The 19,095-nt window shown below is 38.5% G+C and overlaps 1 protein-coding gene across 1 annotated transcript in view; it reads right to left on the minus strand.

Annotated features, from left to right (window-relative positions):
• Positions 1–3,602, minus strand: part of BMP5 (bone morphogenetic protein 5) — a 60,823-nt gene extending 57,221 nt beyond the window's left edge. Inside the window, exon 1 of the mRNA XM_076335443.1 lies at positions 2,475–3,602. Coding sequence (XP_076191558.1) covers positions 2,475–2,958 — 484 coding nt within the window. The 5' untranslated portion in view covers positions 2,959–3,602. The remainder of the gene's footprint in view (positions 1–2,474) is intronic.
• Between the last annotated feature and the right edge of the window lie 15,493 nt (positions 3,603–19,095).

Below are 19,095 nucleotides of genomic sequence, written 5' to 3' on the forward strand. Positions count from 1 at the left end.
TGCAAGTTGACTGAGGCTTCAAATCTAAAACCAGTTGAGTTATGACTGTGCTGCATCAGCATTTATTGATTTTAAGGTACAGTGTTAGCATTCACTTATCACTGCATATTTTTCCCCATTGTACATTAAGGGAGCTTGCCCTCATCTGTCATGATCTTATACTGCATAAATCATATAAAATGGTTACCTGTTTCCATGATTTATTTCATTTTTATGTTAATTATACTGAAACATAGGATTGTTTAATAAAAATGTTGAAGCTAATCTATATTGGTCATCAATATTTCTTACGCATGTTACACGGTGGAATGTGTGATAAACCACAATATCCAACATGTATGGAAGGGCATTTAAAGTGAATTAGGATTTAGACTCACTTAGAGCTGAGACACATTTTAATTTTACAGAGGCCAAACAAAACCTGGTATTTACACAGTATTTTTTTGTAAGTTAATGGTATCTATTAATCATAATCACTAGAAAAATAAAGCATCTCACCCCCAGTTCTCATAGTTTAGAAACGTAAGATATGCTTTAGCATCTCAAAATTACTTTCTTAAGGCAGCACTGGCTTCCCAACAAAATGAGACAAATATTAGAAACTTCTCAGTCAAGGTAAGACACCCAGTGGAAACCTGCGTTCTTCCAGAGAGGACTTTTGTCTGGGGAAGCACAGCAGGATCAGGCTAGGACATATCTGACACTGAGCCTTCAAAGACTTCTACTCATGCACTGCAAGAAATCCTCTTGAAATCAAAGACGTTTCGTGAAATCAAAGGCTAGGTCCCGTGTAAATAGTCCTCAGGGCCATTGATGAAGTGGTCTGCCACATATTTACTGAGGGTATTGCTCAGGACACACGAGGAAAATTTTTTGCAGGATCAGGGCCTTGACTAACGCTTAGGAGATCAGAGCATTTCCTATTTTCCTTTATAACATTGCCATTTTAAATTCAGCTGACTCCAGATACTCTGGGTAAATCGAGGCATACAATGATAACTTAAAAGTAATACACGGATAATATGTAACTCTTTCTTAAGGATAAGGAACACATTTTCAAAAAACAGAGTTTTCATTTTTTTCTAGTCTGTTATTTCAGGAGCAAGAGCAACAAGCAAATGTATTTAGAGTTGTGGACGTATGTTACTCTTAAGGAAAAAGATCTGAGTTGAACACCTCCTGATCTGCCAAATAATTAATGAAAAGTAATTTTATTATTACAACAACTAAACTCTAGGGTGTCATTTTCCTAGAAATTCGAGTTGTTGAAGATTTTAGTGTTTGGAAACATTTTTAATCCTGCAGCAAGGATTAACAACCTGGTAGACATAAAAGGTACAGAATGTGTGTGATAATCTGAAGGTATTTCGGAACATGTGCCGTTGTTTAAAAAGTTTCCACAGAAAGTATTCTGGAAAGCAAGAGTTCATCAGATTTTGTATCAGCTTATTGAGAAACTTCAAGTTTTCAATTAAATCTCTTGCTATTCAGATCAAATAAGAAGGGGGGTTTTTTAGCCAGCTTTATGAATCCTGCAGCATTTATAATACTTATAAAAATAGTAAATACATTTCGTGAATTATTTGCAGCTTTCTTAATGAGATTTAAGTTGCCTTCTATTAAAGAAATCTGTAACTGCTTTTTCAACCACAACATAACTGGTAAGCATGTTTATTATACTCAGAAGCCAATATAATTCAGTTTTATCAGTTTTTGTGTCTGAATTGATATAATTTTCAAAAGCATTCTTTGCTTGCATGTTTCTGGTGTTTAATACTCTACTTGTTATTTAATTTATTTATGACACAGAAAATAAGAACCATTGCAGACACTGAGCACCATGGCAGTATAATAAAACACAGTCTGTGGTTATTAAATAGAAATAACAAAGAAACAGCAACAGATTATTTAAAATCCAGCCATCCAGCTGAAAAGATAATAAAACTCTGACTCTTACCAACAGGAAAAAAAAAAACTAAACAACCTAAGAAATCTTTTTTTTTTTTCTTTTTTTCGGAAATGGCTTAACTTTTCCCTTTTCATAACATTCTAGGCTTTAAAATATTAACAACTGATGTTTGTTCATGTCCGAGCTTTAAGCAAAACAGTGAGGGAAATAACCGAGCAATAGGCATAAGTGTTTGATTTTTTGAGATTTAAAAAAAAAAAAAATGAGTTAGTTGGCCTAAGGCTAGAATTTTCATTACATCAATGAAAGAAAGAAAACAGAAGCCAGCAGAGGGAAGTTATAGAAACTGACTTTATATAAACACTGAGAAAAATCTTTTTCCATGGCCACCTACAACGTAGCTACTTTACCATCAGTACGACTTTTCTTTTACCAGTGGCACAGCAGCCTGGGCCCAATCCTGCCGTTTTAGAGCAGGTTACGGTCCGGCCGAGAGGTTTGCCCCTTGCAAGATAAGGCTAACAATTTGTCAAAGAGAGCAGAAACAAAAAAATTTTCCACGTACCTAAATTGACAAAGCTCATGACCATGTCAGCATCATTCAGAAAGTTGGTGTCGTGCAGGCTGGCTAAGGGAGGATTCTGTGTGGTCAGGGGGGTCATGCGAGATAATTGTATTCTCCGCGAATATCCATTTGGAGAGGCAGGGTATCCTTTCCGTATCCCTCTGCTCTCCCCTGCCACTGATCCCTTTAGTGAATACTCCAGCTCCTCAGTATCCTCTTCATTTGTCATGGCATTATACAGGTCCAGCATGAAGAGGGGTGCAGAAGAAGCCTGCTTTCCTGGTGAAAATGGTCTGGGTCTGTGAGGTAAACCCAGGATAGAGAGAATCTCTCTCTGAATCTCCCTTCTCTCATGGTTCCGCAGCCTCCTGTAAATAAAACTCGAATGGACATGATTGTCTCCTAAACCTCCCTGTGCGTGACCCACCAGAACCCAGCAATTCCAGAGCAAGCCCACGAAAGCTTTGAACGGAGTTAGGTTCATCTTTGAAAAGAAAAAGAACAAGGAAAAAAAAATTAAAAAAATCTTTTCTCCTACTTGTTCTGAGTTCCTATGAGGTCTGCTTTCCCAGTGGCTGAAAAACAAAATTTACCTATTCTTCATGTCAATGTCATCTCTAAACGTAACATCTTTGGTGCTTTCTCTCCCCCCACCCTGTTTAAATATTATGGAATGTGTCAGGTTGCAGTTATTTCTAAGAAAGCTGAAATTCAGACTTCCAATTTTCCACTGTTGTTATCGTTTTTTCTGCATTTATGGAGCAGAAGACCAGTATTTTGTCAGCTGACCTAGGCATTCCTATATAAACCTTAGATAACCAGGTCTTTGGTGGGGAGCTGTATTAGCAAGAGCTGTTCTTCTGACACATTGTAGTTCCCAGAGTTATCTTCCCTCGTTATTCTGAGTTCTTCGTACACCTTGCGCTCTTCCCAAGATAAAATCCTGAGTCACAGATTTGTCTTGATCTGTACCTTGGTGGTGTAACACATATTTGTCCAGCAGCCTGGTGATAACTTTAACATCTTTTGAATCGCTTGAGTGTAAAGTTATTCTAAAGCATGTACTAATCAAATTAATGTGTTGCCATGAATTTACTTGCAAAAAAAACCTTCTGTAAATCCATTCAACCCTTTTCAGCTTCTGAACTGTTATTTCCAACTCTAGCAGGCACAAATATAACAGCTCTCTTCAAGAGAGATCTAAAGACTAATGTAAGCACAACCCTGCTGGGAAAGAAGAGGCTTCTCATTGTAATTTGAAACGGGTATAGCAAAAAAGTCCTTAACCCTTCTCTTGCCAGACAGAGCTTTAAACCTCTTCCCCCCCAATTTACAGTAATATACCTAATTTTGGTTATCGGCTGTTTTTTTCCTAACAGCTTGCAGAATCAATTTTAACTTTAACAATTTTAGGATATATAGATCACTAAAGGTATGGCGTAAAGTGGAAGCTCTTGTGAATCTCCTTATGAGTCTCTAGTTTAGCAAACTTGAATAGGAAACTCTCATAACAGACTAAAATAGCATCTCATTAATTCAAGAAATGTTTATATTTTAGGTAAGTTTAGCAAACAAAAGTGACCTTTTTAATAAACTCTGTAGGAAATTTTGTCAGTGAGGCTTGATTCACTCTTTTCTAAAAATGTCGGGAATGCAATCTGAATGAAAACAAATTTATTCAGCAAGTGAGATTTCAAGTTGTGCGTAGCCAATGGTGTAATTATAGTTATAGTCACAACTTTCATAAACTGTAATTTACAATGATAATTTATTCAAAGTACATTTTGACTCATAAATAGTTATACTACATTTCCCAGTAAATATCAAAAGCTAAGATTTAATCCCACAACCTACTATTAACTGGAGAAAGAAACAGTTTAACTGAAGAAATAAGAAATATGAAGTAGATTTTAAAGCTGCTGCCCATGAAGTTAAAGTTCAGCTTAGAATTTTATGACAGCCAGCAACTGGTGTTTTCTTCTCACTAAAACAAACTCGCAGTGTTAAATTTCATATTGCTCAGATTATTGGTGGTCATTTTCCCCACTCCTATAATTTGCCTTTGGTCTTGAGGAGACTTTCCTTTGATGAAGGGGAGAAAAGGAGGACAAAAAAAGGTTAATACATGACGTTGAGGAAAAAAACAGGTATATAAAATGCATCCCGTCGGGTTTTCCCTTACATGACTAGCACCTACTCAGCAAATCACACAGTTCTTGAGTAAACTTGGGAGTGTGACAGCAAGTATAGTCACACCCTAAGAAGCCAGGAACAATTTATCTAGTATATTAAGCACAAATGAGCTTTTCTCATATATTGTGAGTCCTAGTCTATATTTACAGTCTAGTCCAGCTATCATTAAAATATAGCTGATTCTCGCTCATAAATCAGCACACGTAATAGACAACGCTTCTACCAAGGAAGGATTTATCTCATACTAGACCTGCTGAATTAACACTAAAATTAATTATGAAGCTATTTAGCAAAAGTCCTGTTCCCAGCAGAAGAGCAGTCAAAATCAGAATATGCTTTCTTTCCTCATTGAGGTTTTCCATCAAAATCCATTTGTTATAAGAAATGTATTATTTCCTGTTGTTGTTTGGCTTTCACTTGTGCCTCGCAGACAGTTGTAATGATACATGAGACTTTACCATACATATGTCTTCTTTGAATTTGGCCATCGCATATCCTGCAACAAGGTTTATTTCTCTTTTCCAGCAATATATTTCCTTTTTTTCCCCTAAGTATTCATAAAAGCCAGTGGATTGATTGCTCAGAGGATTTAAGTCCTCAGCCTATCAGTACGTCCAGCAACAGAAACTTCCTATATTATCCCACTAGAGTGTCTGGAGTCTTTTCCCACTTAAAAAGCCAAAAATGCCCTTGAGTTTGAGGATGCTTTTGTGTTGTAAACATTTTTTCCAGACAGAAACTGAGCAAGAAAACATATAAACTAGTAGTCATATGTTTGATGAAAACAGCTCCTGTTATTTTCAGACAGAGCCACAACCAAACATGTAACCTAAATACAAAGGATTTATTTCACATTAAGCTACCCTACACTGAGACACCAAATGTCCTTGACTAGAACATGAAAATAAAAATTAAAATTGGTTTTATTAATATAAACACAATGTCCTTTTGTAATAAACCTTTGTCCCATAATCAATCGTTGTTAACATGGATACCTCATACATGGGAGATATAGCCCACTCTAAAAATGAAAACCTTTGCTAAAGAAATGAAAGGTATCTGTAATAGCTGATAGGTCCCATTTCATATTTCCAATATGAATCAATTTACTTCTAAAGAAAAAATACCACATACAATTTCAGCATGTCAAGATATTTTATTTGATAATATATAAAAATGGATTGGCACAGATATCTGGATGTACTTTAGGTTAGGGTTCAGTTTCAAAGTCACCTTTGATCTAGGTTTCAAGTTTTACAACAAAAAATTATTCCGAGCTGTTTGCATAATATTGAAACTTAAAAGAAAAGCTATGTTCACGCCATTTTTAGATGCACTCAAATATAAATAACAGTTGAGGCCAGTGTAAAGTATTGACCCAAAATCAAAACCAGGGATTTGAACGCGATGTCCCAGAGATTCCAGTTTTACCCCGCATCTAAAACTGAAATTTTGAAATATAAAACCTACACACAGATAGACCTTCTTTCTTCCCCAGATGCTCAACCTGGAAGCAACATAAGAAATCTCCTGACCAGCCCTTATCCTGTCCTTTAAAACAAAAAGGAAAACTAAAGTGACTCCAAAAGTGAGGTCCCATTAGGGATAGATATCTGATAGAGGAGGAGGTAACCAGCGGAGCACCTGGACAGCAGGGTCTCAGAGGCAGGAGAGCAGCAGAGCACTGTGCAGGCACCCCTGGCAGCACAAGATCGGAAGCAGCTGCATGAATTTCTTAAACAATGTGGCATATATGTACAAGATGAGTGAATTCAGAGCTCATTACATTTGTACTAACCTAAACAATGTTAAAGCAAATATCATAAGGGAAGTAATGAAACCCGGCAATCCAGCTCTCACCAGTCTCGGATTCCAATGGATCATAACACTGCAACAGTGAAAAAATTTATAACTACCCAGCAGGTCACTGCAATCATTGAGGGTGTAATTGTTTTTATGGGCAATGACCACTACTCAAAAATATATATGATTTTATATATTTTTGAGTAGTGGTCATTGCCCATAAAAATGGATGGCTACTGAATTCAGAATCCCTCTGGGTTCTCAATATCACATAAAGTGAGAGTCATTTCCCACAGCAATGGTTCTCTGTAACTGTCTGACAAAATACACTAAAATGTAGACCCTCTCCAAGATGTTTGCAGTCTAAATCTGAAACCTACGCATACACGCTGAATGATTCTGCTGGCTCTTTCCCTCTTAATGACCAGCTAAATTTGGCATTCAGATCAATATTATGCATAAACAGATGATCCAGCATTAAAAATGTGTAAGTCTGTCCTTGTTATCTCTCTGCAAGGCTATTGCTGCAAAAGGTACATGGAGAAAGACTTTTGTGAAAAGGTTTCATGGAAGCAAGAAAATCATTAGAGGTTAAAACTACAGATTCCCCAGCAAAAAGAAAGCAAGTCGTCTGGATTCTTCCCGGGACAGAAACGTTACGCAGACACCATAGTCAGGCATACCTGTTACACTACCTGTACCCGAGTCAGGTTTACAATGGTACGGACTGCATGAGGTGTACATATGAGCCTTTGGACATAAGTATGCATATGTTCATATGTTCCAGATGTCCAATCAACAAAACATGTATGATATCTTTCACTCAGGGTTTTTTTTTTTAATTTATTTTATTGAGTTTGATGTTGTATGACAGTTGCATTCTTATCCTGCAAATATAAGAAAGAAACACAAACGTACTTTTCTGTATCAATGAAAGAAATGTCTCCTAATGCAAAGGGAATTCCATTTGTAATGGACACAGTGTGAAAATTGGTAGAATTAGCTGCAGAAATTGGCAGTTGAGACATAAATTGAGTATGATATTTGTAAATGTTGCATACCAGTATAAACCCCTTTTATTCCAAATAATCTCACAGTGTTTGCTAATTGATAGCAGGAATCATTTCAGATGCAGAAACACTACCATTTTTGGAACAGAAAAATTGTTCAATGTTATTACTTTATTTAACTTTGTACCAGGACAGAGAGATAGTTGTCCTGAACCACAAAGATAGCTGTGCTCCTCAACCATGGGGGAATTTTAGGATAACCACTGGGGTTTTACCCGACATCTATATGCTTTACATGTATTCCTGGGGATCGTTAAGCATTATAGAGAGAGAGAACTTCCATTCTATGCAGCAGGCAGAGGAATGCATTGCAAAATAGTACTTGCTATGTGGAAGTGTTCAATACTTAGATTATAGTGCTATTTATTCAGTTACCAACCAGTTTCCTGTAGCAAAGGAGTTTTTCATCGAGGATATCAAAAGCTCAGGCAAAATCACAAATCAGCCTAGGAGGTAAGTCATCAAGCATTTTATAGATGGCATTTAATAGAACACTTTGTTTAAAATTTACAGAAAGACCTCCAGCTTTAAGTATAATCATCTGTGAAGTTTGTTCTATTCATAGTACACGCACAATGTTGTAAAGCTATCAGCACAGAATAGTCTGTAGCATTACAAATATATTCTTCTTTAACATTAAGAAAATGGAGAAAAATCATTTTGTAATCTGCCTGAAGTCTTTTTTTAAAACTTATTGTGTTCAAGGACTGGGAAAAAAGAGAAAAACTTGTTTCGCACATACTCTTCAGAATATGTGAACTGCAAAATATAGAATTAATAATATGATCCAACATCAGAGTGCTGTCATTTGCGTAATTTACAAACCCAAAGAGCTCCCAGAAATCCCCTTTGGTTTACAATAAGCCTCTAATTAGTTTGGGTTTTTTTTAAAAAAAGGAAAAAAAAAAAAAGGAACTGCAGTGAGGCAAATACAAAACACTTGGGCAAGACCAACATTCATAAGTAGCAAAGCATAGCACTTTTTAAGAAGATTATTCTTGGCTCAGCTTGTGGAAGGGTTTTAATTGTGCCCCAGCTGCAGACTGGTACCTGCTGGTCTTATCGTTCTCTGGCTGCAGCACGGCCGTAAGCGTTTTGTGGTGCTCCCAGGCTGGCCCCAGCGCTTTTTCAGGAACCTCTTCTGTCTCTTGCTGGCTGTCTTTCTGTTTTCAGCTACAGATACGTATAGAAATTCATTCCTAAATGGATGCCTTCTAGGTAGCTGCATTGCACTATTGTTCATGTCATAAAATACTCTACCTATCTAAATATAGGATTTATGTCTTCCCTTGAGCATTTTGCTACTAAGCTCTATAGCCGTGGCTTTAGCACCTCTACTGGCAATTGGATGATGCAGCACTCTTTCAATCTCTGTAAATTAGTTTGGGGGGTTTTATACCTTTTCCCTGTGCTTTGTTTTATACGCACTCTCCCTCTCTTTCCTATACTTCCTCCTATTACGTCTCTCTATGTTTGTTCTATCATTTGGATGTGCTGTCTCTGATCCCACATGGCCTTTATTTTTCAGCTTTTTAAAATTTAAGCCTTTTCCCCCCCACCATCTCCATTTTCATATTTCTTCTTTCCCTTCCCTCCCCACATATCTGTAGACAGATGTTATTGTCTTCTTCTAAAATGACTTCCTTTGTTTAGCAATGTTTCCCCTTTTGTAAGAGATCAGCTGGCCTCTCAGGCAGTAAAAGAGGAGCTGCTGCTCCAGTACTTTCCATTAAGTGAGCACTACCATGAATCAGGCAGTCCTTGAGAGACCAGTCATCTCTTGCTGTTGGAGGAGGATTGCGAAAGAAAAAGATGTGCTTGGGACCATTACTAAACTATGTGGACCCTAAAATCTTTGGTGTGTGCTGACTGATCTTTCTACATGGACTTTTTCAGGCATGGTGATCCATCAGGGAGGCAGCCCAGAGCCAGCTGAGGAACTGGCAGCCACCCAGCTACAAAATGCTGTAGGATCTTCACCACAACAGCCTTTTTCAGGAAAATAGACAATGTCAGAGTCAGCTAAGAAGCAGCGGTACCACACCAGGGATTTTGTGCCAGTGTTCTGCTGGCACTGTTGCCATACTAGCTCAGTCAGAAAGGACATTATTTGTATCCTGTGTGTTCGTACTAAATTGTCATCATAAGAACCGAAACAAGGTAGGAACCAAGCTGCACTGGGACAGGCAAGTGTGTGAACACATCACGGAAACTATTTAAACTCTCCAGGGTTGGGTCTATTCGATTAGCCAACATGCAGTAGCAGTGTGGTGGCAATGGCCATAACACAAGTCAAGAAAAGACTTCAAAATAAAATATTGGTTTCCTGAATTTCTCTCATTAGACCATACTACCTTCTAGCATGTAATGCCTTTATCTTGCAAAATGGTTAAAATTGGCCACAGCTGATGAAATTTATTTAATCAACAATGGGTAATTGTTGCCAAAATTTACTACAACAGACTATTCAAGCCAGAATTTGTTAAGCTGGCAGAGCAAAGGAATACAGCAAAAAGCCAGTTTATGCTGCTGGCCTAGAAAACCCTTTTGTTTCCCTCAGAGCTTTGTTACAGCGGTTGAGAAAAACTGAAATACTGGAGAAGGTATATACCTACTTTGCACTAAAATCTGTACATTGAAATTGAAAGATCACTTTAGCTACTAAACTTTCCTTTATGTAGCCAGAGGTCTGAAAACAGGATCTGCATGATGTTAAATAGAGTAATCCATGTCCCTTGTGAACCAGGCTTAGGCAAGAGGAGCATGATTTACATCACAACCTTTGCATCTGAAACTGCTGTAATCTAAACATGGTAGAGATACATGAGCAGTCCTTCATTTCTGCTTCTTTAGCTTTACTACCTTCAGTGCTCCTTCCTTAGCATTCAAACCTTTAATTTGGAACAAATGGTATTTCCTGGAGGAATTCTAGTTAAGCCATTAAATTATAAGACAATTACAGATGCAGACTGGGACTGCAGAGCAGTCTTTTCCTTCAGGAAGTGGATTCACAGTGATATTTTCATAGGTTTTACTATTTGTTGTTCAGTGCTACTCATCAAAAAATGTATCTGCCTCTCTAGAAGCTTAGCATCAGACCATAAAAATAAACTGGATTTTGTTCATTCATAGCTTCGATTAGGATGATACATGGGGAACTTCTTTAGTTTACTCAGATGTTATATCAACAGTGCTCAACAGGTATAGCTTACTTCCGCATAGCCCAAGCACACAGGTGTACCTTCTCATGGCAATTTCTCAGAGCAGATGCCCAATATTTTCTGTGCTCATTTTCTCCTCTTTATCACCCTTTGGTGATAAAATGTGCACCAGGACAAAATAATGAGAATTTTCTGTGACTTTCGGACAGATATTTTCCTTATCCTCCTGTGAGCATCGCTAGAAGCAGCAGACACAATGGGCTGCCGGGAAAGCTTCGGCCTCAGCCTTGTTGTCCACCCGAGACCTCTGAGAGCATCTCAGAGGTTGCCTCCGGCTCCAGCCACATCTTCCTCTGGCGTGAGGAGGGGGGTGGAAAGCTGAGGTCAGTCTCACAGTGGAAACATTTTGCAATTATTTATTCTGAAGCCCAAAGTTAATTAATTTCTATTTGTTCTCATTTCTTCATTGTAATTCAAGGTTAATCAGTCTTCACTATTTCTGTAAAGAATTGTGAAGTTTGTTTTCCTGTATTCATGGACCTTCAAAGAACTATAATCCTCTGCTTCCAAGCAATTGAAGATCCTCTTGATGCAGATGAAAAAAGAAAATATGTTTATACTACAGGATGGCCAGAAAGCTTCAAAACCGTAAAACTTCTGGCTTGTTTAGTGCTCTCCTAAAAAACATAAAGATGACCAAACAGATTATTTGTATTAAAAAAAAAAAAAAAAAGAAACAAAACTTTTTGGTCTAAGAATTTCTTTGCCAAGTTTCAATCTAAAATTATTTTTTATGGCTACGTTATAAATTGCTTAAAAATGGGATTTATAATGGAAATGGTGACAGACTTAACTATGGCGGCACCAGCAGGCGCCAGCATAATTACAGTCTTCTCAAGACATAACTTATTACAGGCTACGCAGCAGAGCCAGTATTTTGTATTTTAATTAAGAAACCTGGATTTTGTTTGTAATAATTGACTGTTATGCTGCCCCTCTTGCCAGGACACCCTTGTAAAAGAGACTCTTGCCTCTAGTAGTCTTTCTTGGTTAAATATTTTAAATAAATTTTATATTGTTGACTGGAAGATTGCATGGATTTTATAGGTCATTATTAACTGTCTTTCGGTGACTTCAGTTGTTCTATATTTTTTAATGGAGATTTTGTTCCTCTCGTCTGTGACCAGGAAGGTTTACAGTTTAGGTCTTTGGGAAGTATAATACTACAGTATCTGCGTCATCTGCCTTAATCTGTACCACGCAGGCCTTCCATGAGAAAGGATGTTCTTTGGCTACGCTCTCCTAATGCCCTAGGCAGGCACTACAGACTCTGTCACCCGGTGACACCGAAACACTTTGACCTTCCCTGCGCTGCCCTGACAAGAGCATCACTGCAGCTCCCGCCGCGTGCGCCTCTGCTGAGACGCTAGAGAGAATTTCGGTTCCTGCACACCGAGCGGTATTTACTACTTGCATACAAGCTCCTTTTGTTATATGTCGCTGGATTAAAGAACACAGCAGGCCGGTAGCCCGAGAAACATCAGCTGTTTGCCGGCGGGGGGGGTGGGTGAGGGCCGGCGGGGCGGCGGGGCGATGCCGCATGGGATGCTGCCACCTCCCGGCACCGCCGGCCCTCGGCGGCGGCTGCGGCCCGCGCCCCCCTCGCCCGCCTCGCCCTCGCCCTTTCCCTCGGCAGCAGCTGCTGTTACAAACACCCTCCGTCAGTTTTCGGGCTTTGCTTTTGTTTCTTGATTTCTTTTCAGCTGTTTTTCCTGTTGCTGGGGCGTGTGTCCTCCCATAGCCGACGGTGACAGACGGCATCAGCTCTTTACGCGTGCGGTCCACAGGCTTTGGGCATCTAATTTTGACAGGAAAACTGTAGTGGTTATCAGGTATTCAGAGAAGGACCTTGATATGCACAAAACTCAGTAGGTCACACCAGCACCTGTGCAATTTAACGTGCTGTAACAGTAGTACCACGCACGCACATACACAAACGGAGATCGATAGAAGCGTTTAACATTTTTAACCGGAAAAAAACAAAATATGAATTGAAGCAGTCCAGCACTAAAAGAATATGTTTCTCAAATTACTATTTCTTTTTTCCCTATGCCTGACTGGCACTGGGTACAGCAAAGACACCGTCTGAAAGCATTGCTCACAGCCCCTTTCTTTCTCTCTGCTTGGCCTCGGAGCGATGCTGTTCTAACAAACACTATTCAGTCATTTTCCCCCAGGAGTATCTATACCAACCGGAGAGATTATCACAGTTAATTATGTCACTTCCTTTCTTTTCTCTAACACACTCCCAGGCTAAGAAAAGAGATAAAGGAGTCAGCCTTACCAGCAGACCTCTCCCTGCTTCCTCCTACGGAAGTTTGCCTCCTGCCAAGGGGACCTTCAACAAGTCTTTGCTGCCTTTGGAACTTCCAAGTGGAGCACAGGGAAAAGAGCATAGGAGATCATCTGCCACTACATGGTTTGGGGGAAAAAGAAAAAGAGCAAGAAAATAATGGCATTGTCTTGTGATTTTCTTTTCGGTCCTGAAACAGCTATCGGTATTACACTACCAAAGCGTTATAACTATGGCCAAACAGCTGAATGAAAATGGAAATACAGTATTTGTTTTTATTTTGTGTCCTTGGAGAACAAATGCAAACTGAAGAGAAATTTAAGGGAGAAATATGCAGCAAGAAAATTGATAAAAAATACACAGAAATTATATCACAGGCCTTTCTCAAATATCTATATTTGAGGTTTCAAATATCTCAGATATCACTCTTCACCAGCTATTTATTAGGTGGCAGTGATTTCAACTGTGTGAGGAAAAAAGGCCGAAAAATATGCTTCACTGATAGTGCTCAGGCAGAAAAACTGGTAAACAAGCAATAATCTACGGGATGACTGGAAAGGCTGGAGTCTGAGCCTAGGATGCCCACATCTAGCCAAGGTCCAGTGAGGAACAGCAAAATCCAATTGATGCGGTGGTGGATCATTTTCTGGATGCTGACTTGCGCTCTGCTTTTAATCATGAGAAAGAGGGAAGCTTTTAAGGTGAGATTTCAAGCAAGTTCCAATCAGCTGGTGCTATGTGAGAGAAGGAGCACCCTTGGTCGGGTTGTCAAGGGGGAGAGGCAGCCAGCGCCGTCTGAGCAGGGTGGGGTGCGACCGTGGGGATTTAGAAAAGCCAGTAGATTTGAGGACTGATAATGAAGAATTATTGCGGTTAAGTGCTACTGTACACTCAGTTCCATGATTTTTTCTCTGCTTGGCTATATGCTAAAACACCTCTTTATCTGATCCTCCAAATACGGCTCAAGCAATATTTCATCACGCAGGAAATGAGAGGGACCAACAAACAGACTGTGTGTGACAATGAAAAAGAAAGAAAACACCAGCCCCATCATCTGACTCCTTTATCCAAACTGACTAGACTGATTGCCTTGACATCATGTTTATCAATTCCACATGTTTTGGGGGGTTTGGGGCCTTTTTCTAATTCCCAGAAAAGGATGCCTACAAAGGTGAAAGTAGAGTCCATCTCCTAGGAGTATGTATTTGACTGCAGCACTTTGTTATTTTATGCTATAGAAGGGAAGTTAAGAAGGCCTTATAAAAACAGCAAAAAATGTGAAAAGGAAGCTGTAGTTCAGAAATAAAATTTACAAAAAAGGTGTGGCAGAAAAAGCAAATAAAAGAGGATAATTCTGTCTTCTATGGTCAAGAGGAAGACAGCTACAGACACAGAAGTCCTTGAAAACCTAGAGCTTTTCCTCTTGAAGTGTCTGGTAATGTGAACTTGAGTTATTGTCAAGATTTAGGCTATTCAAGAGGAAAAGAGATAACCAAAAATACTATGGGGAGTGACTGCTAGAAACCAGAATTAGGTATCTGTCTCACAATAATGATAGGCAAATGGGAAACTAATGAAACTAAATCTCTGCCACCAGACATCAGTGACAGAAAAAATATAAGTAGACTAAAAGATTAAGGAAATTGGAAATAAAATAGTATTTTTATAGGATTTGTCAAAACAGAACTTCCTATACAAAATGCACAAGAGCTAAGAGCAAAAGTTTCATTTTGTTTACCTGACGGGAAACCTTTTCTGTCTCATGTCATTGTGTAAACAGAAGGGTCATTAAGTCTGAGAGCTGAACAGGAGCTGAACAACAGGATTATGTGGTATCATTAGCTATTGTCAATCCGTGTGCAGGTTCTGCAGTCATCCTCCGTTTGTTCTCCGAATGAAGTGTGGAGCATGACTACTTCTCAGCTGGAATTGTTCTGGTGACTTCTGTCATAACACTGGAATGATAGGAAACGTTGGCCAAATCATGCAGGCTTTAGTCAGGCAGTGCACCTAATTAAGTCAGTGGGAGATTTTCCCTTCATGCGAACTGTGGAAATTGGCCTGGTTTCTTTATTCACTCGCAGATCATGATTCCTATCTCTCTTTTTGGGCGGCACTGGAGGATGGTTTGAACTCTGTCTGGCTGTTTAATGTGATAACAATCCAGTCCACGATGTATCAACTCCGTCCTGCGTAGGGGTGGAGTCAGATTTAAAGGTGTGTGTTACAGCGTGCGAGCAAACTCATTCTAGCTAGCAGTAAAATGTACTCTGGCCCCATTCCAGCAAAGCACTTAATCACATGCTTATCAGTTAAAAGGATGACTCAAACACTTCAAATTATGAACACGCTTTTATGCCTTGTTGCATCACACCTAGAATGTTTGCACCATTAGCCCAGATTAATATTAACCAGAGACTGAAAAAGATGAAATGGGAGAGAGAGGTTTAGAGTGAACTGAAATTCCAAACACTGCAACACACAACTGTGATATTTTGATCCTGCTAATACTTTTCAAATTGTACAACCACCTGCTTAACAGATGAGATCTCTGATTAGAAACTTAAGTCTCTGATCTTCAAGAGTATTAATTTTTTAAAAAATAACCTTGTTTTTAAGTCATCCCAAACCATCCCACTTGCATTTAAATTGCTGTCATCAGTATTTCAGCTTCCTGAGCTGCATAACGAGAATGTCCTAAGGTCTTTCCTTTTTCTAAAACTATTTCTCTTACTTGCTGTGGATGACACAGTATCCAAAAAATCAGAAACGCTTGCAGTTGCATAACGCAGTCCCAGCTGCGTGTGGGTGATGGCCGAGTGAGGTTACCAACAGCACTACTGGTCAGACTCCAGTCTGGCACAGCTTCTTTTTCACAGCCGCACGCACCTTTTGCCTTCCGAACCACAGGCATGCCCTGCTTTTACACGTTGACCTGCTTCTAATGAAATAATATAAGAAGCCCGAGAAAGATTTGTACGATAAAGTAGCAAAGAAATGAGTGCTTTGTATGGATGATATAAAATGACTTTTAGTTACTGCATTGTTTGATAAAAGGTAATAAAAGGAATGTATCAATCCAGATAACTTCAGGCATTAATACTGAAAAGAGAGTGGCTACAGACAGTTCCAGCTGCACAGATGCATACACAAACAAGAAATAATGATAAATACTTGGAAAATTACTTTAAATGGGAGAGAATCAGAAGTCTGATAAAAGCAAAAGTAGGAGAGCAAAAAAGAGGAGAGACTCCAAGGACACCTAAATGAGAAGATGATATTGTATAGGAAGTTTTTCATTGTAACTCAAGAACATACAGGGAAAGTCTGACTGTGTAAATAATTGTTCAGTGTAAGTTTCCCAGGAAAAAAAAAATCACAGTTGATATTTTGGCCCAAAGCTTTGTGGTTACTATCACTCTGTAAATACGTCATCTTTAGGTTACAAACCGATATTTTTTGTACACCCTTGAAAAAAAAAATTAACAATAACCTGTAACAGCAAGTCCCCACCACCACTTTTAATAGTAGTATGAGGCAGATATACTAATGAGAGTGCATTCGCTCCCATGCTCAGTATTTATCAAAAGAACCAAAAATAAAAGCAAAGACATCCACACACAATCTTAATTAACCCAATAAATGAGAAGTGCAAAAATAGCAGTTGGTTTTTACATGACGTATACTTGTGAATGAAGCTTGCACAGACACCATTATTTACGTTTTTTATTTCACCTCCCATTTACAGCAATGTGAAATACCTGCCGTTTTATTTAGGTTATTACTAGCTAAATAAAACAATCTACAAACATTGCCCATGACTTACATCTCCTCTTATTTCCCATGGAGGTGGCTTAAACAACAGGAAACTGATCTCTGTTATTTTTCGTCTTAACTTCACCATTGCAGTGGCCGATTTGGTTTGACAGAAACAACCCAGTTCCCCGTTGGTGACTATTAGGGAACTTTGTAGGACAGACAGCAATGCCCACTGCCCGATCACCTGGGGGAAACGTGATTTCTGTCATTGGACCACAATCTGTTTGGAGGTGGCCTGGGGTCATATCCATCCCGCCTGACGGCAAGCACCGCATGAGGCTCCAAATTACGAGCGTTGAAAGGCTAGGCTCTACACAGTCAAAAGAGAGAAACGGGTCTAGCCAGGATACATTTCATGCCTCAGGCATCCTCACCTTTCTCAAGGAGTTACAAGCCACTAGAATCCTGTGCTCTGCAATTCTCTGAAAAGGACAGCACTGCTCCCCAAACACTCTTCAGCTTTTCTGTTTAACAGGAGGTAGGTGTGTGAATGACTACGTAAAAACAGTTGCGCATGGATTTCTATCATGTGATTCTTCCATAAATACGGAGAAAAGGGAACTAATGAAATATACCATGTCAACGGTCTGCAGTAGCAGAAAGTATCCATCTATCTGACTTTATCCAATACATCTAGAGGTCATTTTCAACACACGTGTGCCATTTATTGCTCACAGTACAAGTATCTATGTATACGCAATGTATCACTCAGTTAAAATAACTGTGGTACACTTACAAATGGATATGTCTAGAAGACAGGATAATACTGAAAATTAACCATCTCTCATAAAAGTCACTGGCATTTTGATGAAATTCACTGAAGAAACTATTTACTAAATATCTCAGTGAATTATTAAATCAAATACATCAAAGACCTAAAATCTATAAATAATGAATTTTACATCTGTCAGAGTATGGGTTAAATATATTATATGATAAATACTATTCAGCCCCACTAATAAATTTTCTTAAACAGTCTAATCCTGCTTGCTGGTTTACGCTAGAATAATATATGGCAAGCACTGGGGTTTCCCTTAGAGCTTGGTTTTGTATAACAACAGAACTCACCTCTTTGGAGAAACACAGATTTACTATCAAGGAGACAGCTATATGACAATCTTGATAGAGAAGCTGGTCATACTGTGGGCAAATTTAATAAAGAAATAAATCAAACAAAATAATTCTCTGAGGAAACTTACTTCATTTGAGGGGAGAAATAAAGGTTCACCAGTAACCATAGTGAGTTCATATTATTGCCATTGTTTTTATAAGTTGTTGCCATGACTTTTTTGACTTTTGGGCTAGATTGGACTTAAAACACAACAGATGGCTACAATTATGTGTCTGTAACTTTTTTTTTAGAATAACTAAACAGAGCACAATAAAATAAACAGGCTTATATTCCAAAGAGACTCTCACAGTTTAAGAGAGCTATACATGGTTATTAAAAAAAAAAAAACACAACAAAAAAAGAACCAACTCTCTAGACTCTCTATACAATAAGAATAAAGCATAAATGAGAAATTAGTTTCACAAATGTGCTGTACTCAGTAAGCACATGATTCATTCCTATAATCTAATTTCTTCGATTAGCAATTTCAGGAGCACCGAATAAAATGAAATCATATTATAATTTTGTGATTACTGGGGGTTCAAGTGTGCATTCCTTTCAGTGGCACAGCTTCCACTGGATTTTGTCTCAAAAATAATTGCTAGCTTGGGCTCTTTACAGGGGAGTTGTTGAACAAGTACAGCTTAGTTGTAATATTTATTATCTAGAATGAGTGTTGAAGAAGACTGCATCAACTCCTTTTTAGAAAAATAAATTTATTTAATTACCTTATGGTACTTCAATCTGTGTATCAGTGGACTTTGTAAAGGACAAAAAGAAAGTTTAATGAGGAGAAGGAAAAAGGCATGGAAAGGAAGAGAGTACTGGCTAAACAACACCCCCCTAAATCAACAAATCAGCATGAGGTGAGCATCCTTATGTCTTTAAGGCTGTGTTATGTAACATAGATTACTTTAACACAAGGTACTTTGAAGAACGTAAATGGCCTCAGCTATTGCACAAAAGAGGGTATATCTGACATGGAATATCAGCTTAACCTTTGAACTTTCTAGCATTGTTTTTTGCTATTTTATTTTTAAATAAGGCTGTTTATTTAATTTATTTTTTTTCTCTACAACTTTTAAGCTATTAAGGCATTTATAATAATATA

This window comes from Aptenodytes patagonicus, chromosome 3, assembly GCF_965638725.1.
Source record: "Aptenodytes patagonicus chromosome 3, bAptPat1.pri.cur, whole genome shotgun sequence".
Taxonomy (NCBI): Eukaryota; Metazoa; Chordata; class Aves; order Sphenisciformes; family Spheniscidae; genus Aptenodytes; species Aptenodytes patagonicus.